The following is a 12,500-nucleotide window of genomic DNA, read 5'->3' on the forward strand; positions in this document are numbered from 1 at the left end:
ATATAAAAATTTAAATATAACGCCTATTAATTTTTAGGGAACGTAAAATATTTTTGCAATTTTTTTATTTTAAAAAATTAAACTTTTTTTATTCCTCAAAAGTGTTAAACAAAAAACTAATTTATTACATAAAAACATCAAAGTCTAAAACTATAAAACCTAAAACTAGAAAACTCTTTTGTTTTAGAAAAGGAAAAATGTTTAAAAGCATTTTATTCACAAATGGAATTCTTTTATGAGTTATGTTTCTAAAGTGTTCTGGATTACCTTAAGTTTGTGTTAATTTTATGTGCTAAAGCCATTTATATTTGAAAAAATTTGTTCATAGAAAGAAGCATAAATATTCTCTTGCTGTTTTTTCAAAATTTTGATCCTCTCCTTTATTTAGACCCCCTTCCCCTCATTTATTAAATTTTGAAAATTTTTACAACCCTCCTGTTAAGGAGAAACTAGGTTTATATATACAACCCTCGAAATTAGGAAAAACGAGGTTGGCTATAATTTGCTGACCTCAATCTTTTAGAGGTTGGCATTTTGTTAGCAAAAAAAATTTGATACAATAGTCTTACCATAACACAGAAATAAGGTTGTTTGTCAACTTGTTTCTCCGCGCAGCGGCCTTGTTTGTCAAGGTTCGTGTTTTGGAGTTATAGAGTTGAGAGAGGGTTATAGCCACAAGTAGCCTCCTCATCTGTTGTGGCCTTCTCGGCCTTGGGGAGGTGAATTACAAAAAAAAAAAAAAAAGGTTGGCAATTTTTTGCTGACCTCATACGCTTTTAGGTTGGCAGTTAGGTCGGCATTGCCGAATGTTGAGCCTAAGTTCAAGAGCTGTATATATATATATATATATATATATATATATATATATATATATATATATATATATATATATATATATATATATATATATATATATATATATTATATATATATATATATAGAACTCTTATATGTTGTCCGAAAGTTTTTTCCATATTTTGTTGACAAAAAGTAAAAATTAAAATGCAAGACCGAAATTTTTTTTTTAATTAATTGATAGACTGCCTGCCCCAACCAAACCCTCAGTCGATGTAGCAGCACTACCTTGCGGGTCAGGCTAAAAGATAGTCGATGTAGCAGCACTCCCTTGCGAGTCACGCTATTTGTCAGTCGATGTAGCAGCACTCCCTTGCGAGTCAGGCAATAAGATAGTCGATGTAGCAACACTCCGCTCATGATTTACAGTAAAAAAAAAAAAAATAAAAACATTTTATTAAAAAAATTAAAAATAAAAACATTTTCTTGAAAAAAATAAAAATAAAAACGTTGTTTATATTGTTAAAAACATTCAGAATGTTTTTAAAAACATTCTGGTCAATTAAATTTGCGTTTTTGTGGTTTTTTTAAAAAACGATTAATTTGTAATTAAATTAATGGTTTTGACTTTCGTCCAACACGCAAATGTTGGATGAAAGTCATAAGTAATTAAAAGTGACGTATGTGTTGGTGTAAGAAGCATTTTTTTCTTTCCGTGTTTCCAAAATGCAACAAACTATATATATATATATATATATATATATATATATATATATATATATATATATATATATATATATATATATATATATATATATATATATATATATATATATATATATATAATTGCCTTTATAAAATTAAGGGTATATAATTACCTTTAATTTTATAAAGGCAATTATATATATATAAATATATATAATTGCCTTTATAAAATTAAAGGTTTAATAAAATAAAATTAGGTGTTCTTTTTTTTCTTCTTAACTTGATCTAGTGATTAATTTATCAGTTTTAGAAAATTCCTAAAAAAAAGAATAAAATAAATAAAATAGCTATAATAGAAATGAGAAAAGAAAAAAAATGTTTAAAGATAAATAATAATAAATGTCATTAATAAAGTATAATAAACAGCGAAAAAAGAAATACACCAAAATCACATACATCACATAAAAAATAGCCATTAAAAATTACCAAAGTCTAATAATCTATTTTAAAATGTATTACAAAAAAGCAACAACAGCAACCACAAAATACTTCAATAAATATAAAAACTGAAAAGTAAACTATTTTCTGATACTAAACAAACAATTGACAGTGAAATAAAATAATTAAAGCAGCATTGTTTAACATCATTAATAAATGATGTTAATTTATTATTAACATAAGTAAAATTAATGTCATTTAATGGCTTCAATTTTTTTTTTTATATTTGAAATTTTTGTTTAAGTTTTTTTCTAAATTTGATGTTTGAATAGTGAATTTGCTATATGGAGCCATCCATTAGATGCTATTACTCTTTTGGGTTGTTCTTAAACAATATTTTTGAAAAATATCTGTTTTTATCCCCGAAATGTGTTCTATATATTAAAATAAAGTTATATGTTAAAGTGGTTTTAAAATTTTTTTGAATAAAAATTATTTTCAGGGGTGCCATAAAACCCTTGAACTTCAGACATTTTTTATGAAAGTTTTCAATAAATTTCTTTTCATTAAGTCTTTCATGTCGTATCTAATGATGATGTCAATTCTTAAAATTTTTAATTTTTAAATTAAATTTGTAATGACTTTTGAAGCAAATAATAAAAGTGTTTAACATGTTTGATAAAAACCAAAGAATCTTAGATTTTTAAGTAATTTTTTTCTTTTTCTCTTTTAAATATGCATGAATATATACTTCCAGTATTCTTTATTCAGGTTCAGTTTCGTTTAAAGCAAATTATCCATGCACCAAAAGAGGATCAAGAGGTTAATCATTTTTGTTTTTTTTATATCTGTCTATTTGTGTGTGTCGCATGTTTAAAAAATGTGCTAAATAAACAAATGTAAACTTAAAAAAAAATTAAAAATAAGCAAATTAAACTAAAAAAAAACCCTAACAAATAATAAAATATATAAAAGGTAAAGGAAAAAAAACAAAAAAAACATTAATGTCTTTATTTTAATTTGAGTGTTTCACTTCATAGAATTTAGAAAAGATGGTTTAAAGTTATTTAATCCAAGCTTAATTACTTCAAAACTTTATTATTGAAAAATTTGAAATTTTGATATTTTCTAATGTCTATTAAGCAAAAAAAAAAAACGTTAAAAAAAGTATACATTTAATGGATTTGAACCGGCATCCAACGCCAAACTAATAGTGATGCCTCATAAACATAACATCATCAAATCATTCTAAGCGCTACATTAACATTAAGACATAGGAAAAATTATTTGCTTTAAACTTTTAAATTTAAAAAATTTTTAGGTTTGAACTATTTATGAGACACTTCTAAATTTAAAATATATATTAATATAAATTTTTATTTTTACTGGTTTAATTTTTATTTGTTTTATTATTTGTTAAGATTTTGTTTTTCTTTTCAGTTTGTTTATTGTTTTAAATTTTCTTTTTAATTTAGTTTGGTTTTTTAAGCACATTTTTAGAACATACAAATTATCAAGACACGCTAAGTGTCGTTGCCAAGTGTCAAAACAAAATATTATATAAAACATTTAAAATGTATGACATATAATATATATATATATATATATATATTATATATATATATATATATATATATATATGTATATATATATATATATATATACATATATATATATATATATACATATATACATATATACAAATATACAAATATACATATATACATATATACATATATACAAATATACAAATATACATATATACATATATACATACATATATATATATATATATATATATATATATATATATATACATATATATATATATATATATACATATATATATATATATATATATATATATATATATATATATATATATATATATATATATATATATATATATATATATATATATATATATACATATATACATATATACATATATGCATATATGCATATATACATTTAGTTTGGTTTTTTCAGCACATTTTTAGAACATACAAATTATCAAGACACGCTAAGTGTCGTTGCCAAGTGTAATACATATATATATATATATACATATATATATATATATAATATATATATATATATATATATATATATATATATATATATATACATATATACATATATACATATATGCATATATACATATATACATATATGCATATATACATATATACATATATACAAATATACATATATACATATATACATATATACATATATACATATACATATACATATACATATATATATGTATATATATATATATATATATATATATATATATATATATATATATATATATATATATATAAATTATGTCAGTGTATTCTACAAATAGAGTGCTCAATGTTCTCAAAGAACTAAGCAATAATAAATTAGTAAAAACACTTATCTAATTTTTATCTTCAACATCATGTTTCTGGATCAGTAGGTTCATCAGGAAGCTTCCTGATGAACCTACTGATGGAGAAATTTATCATATTTTCCTAAGACACTGATGAAATTACTTTTTTCCTTAGTTATTTTTATTACATTAATATCTAACTGTGAATCAATCTACAATATAAACTCTTTTTATATAATTCATAACCACTGTTCCTTAGCAGATAGGAAAACATGTTTCACATCACATATATAAAGTCATTATTTTAATACAAACATATATCAGAATATTAACATTGCTATGTTGCGCATGGATGGTGTTCCTGTTAGTGCCTTTGGTGCGCTGTTTTCTTTCTTAAAGACTTCTACTACTTGTGGTACAGACAACATTCTTGTCATTACAAACATTCCTAGCCTTATGAAAGTGTTCTCCATAACTCTTTTCAATACCTTCAAACTATTTAACAAATGCTTAACTCAATCATGTTAAAAATAGCAACTATGGAAAATAGCATCTATACTGGAAAATAGCGCCAATATCTCCAATTTTTAAAAACTTTGGTGCGCACTTGGACCCCTCTAGCTATTTTCCAATCAGTCCTTCTCTCTATTATTAGCAAAGTTTTTGAATCTTTAATTAACAAACTTTTGATATCTCATCTTGAGTCTAATGACTTGCTCTCTGACAATCAATATAAATTGTGTAACTCTCGTTCTGACTTGTTAACTGTTATAACAGAAAGGATCTATCGTACATTAAATTAGGGTGGCTAGGCAAGGGCTATTCCTCTTGACATATCAAAAGCCTTCAATAAAGTCTGGCACGCTCGTCTTCTCTATAAACTTGCTTCATATAGTGTATCTGGGATATTTTTGAGTTATTGAATTATTCTATTTTAACCGCAGAATTAAAGTTGTCATCCAAGACCAACACTCCTCTTCTTTTCCAATAACTTTCAAGGTACCACAAGGCTCTATCCATTGTCCTGTATTGTTTCTCATTTTTCTAATTTTCCTGACAATCTTACACAATTTTCCTGACAATCTAAAATGGCTCTATTTGCTGATGGCACATATATTCCTGACTTCACAACAAGTCATCACTTTTCAATTGTTTAGAGCAGGCAGCAAGTCTTGAATTAGATCTCTATTCTGTAAGAGCCTGGGGCTCACAGAAGCTTCTAACTTTTAACTACAAGCAATCATCCCAATATTGTTGATATTCCTATATTGATAAATCGGATCTTATTGGATTTTTGTTCGCTGCTGACCTGATGTGTTAGTGTCTGCTAAGGTTGTATCTCTTTATTGTCCTCACCATTTCTCCTGATTCTATTCTCAACCTCTACAAATCTATTGTTCATCCCTGTATGGAATACTGTTGTCATATTTAGACTTATTCTTCTAATGATGCTCTTTCTCTTATAGACAAGATCTAAAAGCGTATTGTAAATGAGTTTACTTAAAAATATTTATACATTTTCAGTAAATATATAAATATAGTCACTTTCTATCAATTAGGTAAAGTTGCATTTCTTTTTCTTTTCTACAAATATTATCATGGTCATGACATCACTGCTCAAACTAGCTATCATTTCTAGTTTCATTCTTGACTGGTAATTTAGCAAAGTCACGTCCTTTTACTGTAAATGTCCTTTTATGCCCTAAAAACTTTTAGTCGTCTAATTTCTTTTCTGGTACATCAGTGCTTTAGAACTCTCTTCCATCTTTATGTTTTCTTGAAAGTTCTTCCTTCTAGCCTTCTCCTTGTTTTAAAGTGTTACGCAGTTTTAGTTAAAAAAAACTTTATTTTAAGTTTTTTTTTAACTTAAAGTTTATTTCATAATATTACTTTTTTTAATATTACTTAGAAACCTAAAATAATCTCTGCTTTCACAACAAAATTAATTGTAAAGTAATTAAATAGAGTTTTTATTTTAACATTTGAAAAAATTAGTTTTTATTTTTGCAATAAGTAATATAATAATATTGTGGTAGTTTAAAAAAGTAAAAGCAATTAAAGATAATTTTATGATGTCAAATTTACATTAAACTAATGTGTTTTAATGCATTTTATTTGAAACAAAGTCTGGTTTAAGTCTACTGTCAACCGTTAACAATATTCTTTATTTTATAGTAACTCCCAGATTAAATAATGGTTGCTTGCAGCTTCCTTAGGAGTGAGTTATTTAAAAAAAAAGCATATCTGCTTATCTTTAGAAAAACACTGATTTTTTGTTAAGTTTTAAAAGAACTTTGTTTTAATAGCATAACCGAGAGTAGGATCTATACTGATAACTTTTTTTGGGCCAATCTGTTCCCTAATTTCTTCAATGCTCTATTTTCATAAAACTTTTTCTATTATCATATAATATCAATTTTCTTGTCTTGATTAATTTTATTGCCTTTCTTTGATCTTTTCTTAGATTATATTTAATTTTTTTCCCCCATTTTATGTTCTCAAAGTACTTTTTTCTTAAAAAAAAACTTAAAATAAAGTTTTTTTTAACTAAAACTGCGTAACACTTTAAAACAAGGAGAAGGCTATATATATATATATATATATATATATATATATATATATATATATATATATATATATATATATATATATATATATATATATATATATATATATATATAAATATATATATATATAAATTATGTCAGTGTATTCTACAAATAGAGTGCTCAATGTTCTCAAAGAACTAAGAATTGAAGTCAGGTTATAGTAATACTAATGAGGATAAAGTATTGGTTTTTAGGTACAATTTTTTTTATTAGCGCTTTTTTTATTAATTTTTTTTTATTAGCGTGGGCAACAAATCATTATTCATTTTTACTGAAGAAATGGTTGGATGTCCCCCTCAAACAAGTCTCAAAAACAGTCTGGGGGGTGCCGATGTTTGACACTTATTTCAACCTTTGTATATATATATATATATATATATATATATATATATATATATATATATATATATATATATATATATATATATATATATATATATATATATATATATATATATATATCAGGGGCTATTCTAAACAATTTTTGACAGCGTTGACCATATTTGAGCACCGATTTGGGCGCCGCCCAAGTTAAAAATGGAGGACCTTTCTGGTCAAAATTGTATATTTTAAAGGAAATATCTTTAAAGTGAATGCCGGTCCGGGGGTACCGCTGCGCAACTATTTTTCCTAGAATAGCTCTTATATATATATATATATATATATATATATATATATATATATATATATATATATATATATATATATATATATATATTTATATATATATATATATATATATATATATATATATATATATATATATATATATATATATTAATATTTATATATATTTTTTTTACTTTAAGATTTTGTTAATTTCACTTTTAAACTTTTAGATGTATTTTTTTTATTTGTTTACTGTCTATTGCAATAAATTTAAAAAATTTTTGTTTTTTAAGAAATTGTTATCTGAACTGGAAACATTCGCATTTGAAGGTTGCCCTGATGTTGTTGGACCAAGAAAAATTAACTGTACATCTTGTGAATCACAAAACGTGAGTAGCATTAATTGTCATAATGATGGCCTTAACTATGGTAATGAGTAATTGCTTTAGTCTTGGCACTTTAAACGGTATAACTTTAGGCACTTCAACATTATGAACAACGCATTGCAGAAGAAAAGGAGAGAGAAATGAAGTTAAACTTACACCTGATGTCTATGATAAATAATATGCAAGCATGCAAAACTAAGGTAGTTACAATTTTGAAATTAAAAAATATCAATTTTTTAAGTTAGACTCAAAAATACTGTTATATTTTTATTATAAATATTTTTTTAATATATAAAACTTTTTTTATATTTTTTATTTTAACATAATAATAGCATAATTTAAACATAATAAACAATAACATGTTTTTTGTTATTTAGCTTGAAGAAGACAATAAGCATAAAATAAAAAACAAATTATCAAGTAAAAGTACATTGCATTTAGAAAATCATATGTTGCCTGGTGAGTTGTTTTGAGTTCATTTTATTTTTCCATTTTGGGCTATTCGATGAATTTTTTTGTCATATGTTTTTATTTCATTTCAGAAGATGTTAATAAATATATTGGAGATACCATTGGATTGCTGGTCGATCCAAACAAAGGCAAAAATGAAATAATATCTCAAGTGACAAAACAGATTTCTGCAATGGAAAAACTTGTGTCATTTTTGCAAGGTAACTTTTAAAAATGGAAAAATGAAATAAAAGTGTACTAAAATTTTTTTAAAGCAGACAATTATCAGATCTTGTATATATATATATTATATATATATATATATATATATATATATATATGTATATATATATATATATATATATATATATATATATATATATATATATGTATATATATATGTATATATATATGTATATATATATGTATATATATATGTATATATATATGTATATATATATATATATATATATATATATATATATATATATATATATATATATATATATATATATATATATATATATATATATATACATATCTTCTTTAAAAGTCATGTCTTGTTATACGATATGTATATAAATAAATTGATTTTAATAAAAAAAGGCAGCATATAACTATTCTTTTAAATATATTTTAGATATAATTATATATTTACAATATTTCGTTGACCTATTAGGTTAACGAAATTTTTCAAAAGAATAGTTAAACGCTGGCTTTTTTATTAAAATCAATTTATTTATATACATATATATATATATATATATATATATATATATATATATATATATATATATATATATATATATATATATATATATATATATATATATATATATATATATATATATATATATAAGATTGTTGACAAATAAATACTTCAGAGCTACTTAATTAAGAGTCTCTTATGTATTTATTGCTTAGTGTGCTGCATTTATTCATACCATAAACATAGCACTTTATTTTAATTATTTTTTAGAATATGAAGAGCCACCAACTACAATACCAGATTCTGTTCCACAGCATATACAGCGGGTAACAATTTTTTTTTAACAGAATAGAGATAGTTAGATTGCTGTTGTATTTTATGTTAGTTGTTGTGATTAGATTGTGTTTTCTTTTAGTTGTTGTGTGTTATGTTGTGTTTTATGTTAGTTGTTGTATGTTATGTTAGTTGTTGTGTATTAGGTTGTATTTTATGTTAGTTGTTGCGTGTTATGTTGTGTTTTATGTTAGTTGTTGTATGTTATGTTAGTTGTTGTGTATTAGGTTGTATTTTATGTTTATTATTGTGTGTTATGTTAGTTGTTGTGTGTTATGTTAGTTGTTGTGTGTTATGTTAGTTGCTGTGTTTTATGTTAGTTTAGCTGTTTCCTTCAGACTTCTTAAAATTGAATAAAAAGTTACAAAATTTGTTTATTTTAGAATACCGCCCCAGCGGAAAAAAAATCAGTTCATTATCAAACTTTGAAACATTCAGAAAAAATACCTGCCCCTCATACTAAAATCTTACAGATGACAGAAGAAAAGAGAAAAGTAGCACTTTAAGAATATTCATAATATTAGATTAATTAAATAATATTAAATTATGAATTATATAATATTTATAAATCTTAATTAACAGAAAAGTATTATTGTAAAATGATTTTTTTTAGAACTTTCAAATTACCTTAATTTTATTACTTCAGCATGAGACTTTTTTTCTTTGCAATAATTATAAATAAGTGAGCAATCAAATGTGTGATTTATGTGTAGTCAGATGCACTTATAAGTTTCATGAATTTTTTTATTGACTATGAAGACTTGATTTTAAGTTTTTAAATGTCTAATGAAATTGCATATGTTTTTATGGCTCTCATATTATCTGATGTTCATTTGTTTCTTATAGTTTCATTCTGGTGGATTATTTGTTTGTAGTTGTTCTTTTTTAGTTTTAGTTTTTTTTTAATTTAGTGTGTGAGAATTATTAGAATATTTTTCAAAACTTCTTGTGACACCTAAATATATTTTGTATGACACTATGGTGTTGTTGTACAATAATGCCCTGAAACAGAAATATAATGTAGTCATAAATAAATATACAGGTTGGCCAGAGTAAATAAAAAAAATGCTCTTCTAAAACAAACATGGCAAGGCATGTGAACTGCTCCTCTCAACAGCTTTTTGCGTGAGCTTTTAGTTTTTTGCACATGCTATCTGTTTATTCGTTATTTATTCAAATTGCTTATTGGGTACAAAATTTGATTTTATACTTGTTGAAAGCATATGCATAACTTATATATGCATAACAAGCATCGTTTATTGCGCCCTGCAAATTTACATGATATTCCTTTTTTGAAAAAATTATTTAAACGTTTTCTTTGGATTTTCACACTAGCTAATCATTTATTAATAACTTGAATTATATGATAGAAAATTTGATTGTATTGTCATTAATGTTATAGTGGTGTTACATGGTATTTCACACCAAGAGTTTTAAGAAAAAATTTCTGGATTGCATATCTGTGTTTGAAATGAAAAGAAAAAGTTTTTTTTTTTTTTTTACTCATTCTATTGTAACTTTATATTTATAACTTATAACTTTATAATTATGTAATATTTATATTCGCATTTATAAACTGAAAATCTGCTTTACCATAACAAAAAATTTATTGTAGCATAGAAAGAATAGAAATAAAAGAATAACTTATATTATAAATTTAACAAAGAATAACTTATATTATAAATTTAACAAAGAATAACTTATATTATAAATTTAACAAGTTGTTAGTCATTTGTATAATTAAAATATATAGTTTTAAACACTACCATAAAAATCAGCGACTGTTATGCTAAAAAATAAACAATCAAATTTTATAAGCGAAAAAGGTCAATCTGAAACTCGAACTTTGTCTTTTTTATACAATGTAGTTTGCAGAGAATATAACTTTATATTCATGAAAAATTAGACTTTTTATTATTGTATTTTCTTTTTACCAGCCAGTAAATGAAATTACAGGTAAATATTTATTTTGCAAGAGCTCCCATAAACCACTTTATTGGAGTGTGGGCAAGAGTGAGCACTAAAGCTCTTGGTTTCTGCTGAGGCCTGCATATACATAATATAATAAATAACATATATATAACATAAAAAAGAAAGATAAAAAGTTAAAAATATTCACTCTAATTATTATCATTAACTTTTTTCTTATTTTTTTTCATTTATATTTTTCTTGTAAAAATTTTCATTATTTCTCTAAACAAATGTTTAGAGATTGCATGAAGCAAGCTTAGCAATCATTAAAAAGAGTCTTGCTCTTCTACAGATTTTTGCAATAAGGTTTGTGTTTTAGTTTAATTTTTAACATTTTTTGTGCATTTTTTATGTATATATGTATATGTATGTATATATATATATATATATATATATATATATATATATATATATATATATATATACATATATATATATATATACATATATATATATATACATACATATATATATATATACATACATATATATATATATATATATATATATATATATATAAATACATATATATATATAAATAAATGTATATATATATATATATATATATATATATATATATATATATATATATTATATATATATATATATATATATATATATATATATATATATATATATATATATATATATATATATATATATATATAGGCCTGTAAATCGAGCCGAACGAGCCATGCTTGCCAGGTCTTGGCTTGGCTCGTTTACATATTAAAAGTGTTCAAGCTCGGCTCGAGCTTGTTTTGAACATGAGATTCTTTGTTCGAGCTCGGCTCGTTAAGGATTAGTATTGTTTGGGCTCGGCTCGTTTTACATGTTGCTCGAGCTCGACTGGTTTAAAACTCGAAATAATTATTGTAACCTGTTAGTTTAAAGCTCGTTTAGTAAAAAAAATTGTTCGTTAAAGGCTCGTCTGTAAATAATGCAAGTCCAAATCAACAAACAACATAAACAATCCTACAGTCTATTAAACATGCAAATAGACAACATAATGAAATAAGATCCCACAAATCTAATAGTTCAAAATAAAAGTTAAATCTAATAGTTCAATGTTCAAACTTAATGTTCAAAGTTCAAACATAATGTAAACTCTCACAAACATAATAATTCCTATT

General features: G+C 23.5%; 1 protein-coding gene across 2 annotated transcripts in view; it reads left to right on the forward strand.

The window, feature by feature from the left end:
• The window catches only part of LOC101241073 (RUN domain-containing protein 1), a 46,310-nt gene that overhangs the window by 710 nt on the left and 33,100 nt on the right, over positions 1-12,500 (forward strand). Inside the window, exons 3-10 of one of the 2 annotated variants that reach the window (XM_065798033.1) lie at positions 2,710-2,760; positions 7,812-7,907; positions 7,997-8,104; positions 8,282-8,363; positions 8,447-8,575; positions 9,334-9,389; positions 9,780-9,890; positions 11,606-11,673. In XM_065798033.1, coding sequence (XP_065654105.1) covers positions 2,710-2,760; positions 7,812-7,907; positions 7,997-8,104; positions 8,282-8,363; positions 8,447-8,575; positions 9,334-9,389; positions 9,780-9,890; positions 11,606-11,673 — 701 coding nt within the window. The remainder of the gene's footprint in view (positions 1-2,709; positions 2,761-7,811; positions 7,908-7,996; positions 8,105-8,281; positions 8,364-8,446; positions 8,576-9,333; positions 9,390-9,779; positions 9,891-11,605; positions 11,674-12,500) is intronic. The other variant, XM_065798034.1, reaches the window with a different exon arrangement.

This window comes from Hydra vulgaris, chromosome 05 (assembly GCF_038396675.1).
Source record: "Hydra vulgaris chromosome 05, alternate assembly HydraT2T_AEP".
Classification (NCBI taxonomy): Eukaryota; Metazoa; Cnidaria; class Hydrozoa; order Anthoathecata; family Hydridae; genus Hydra; species Hydra vulgaris.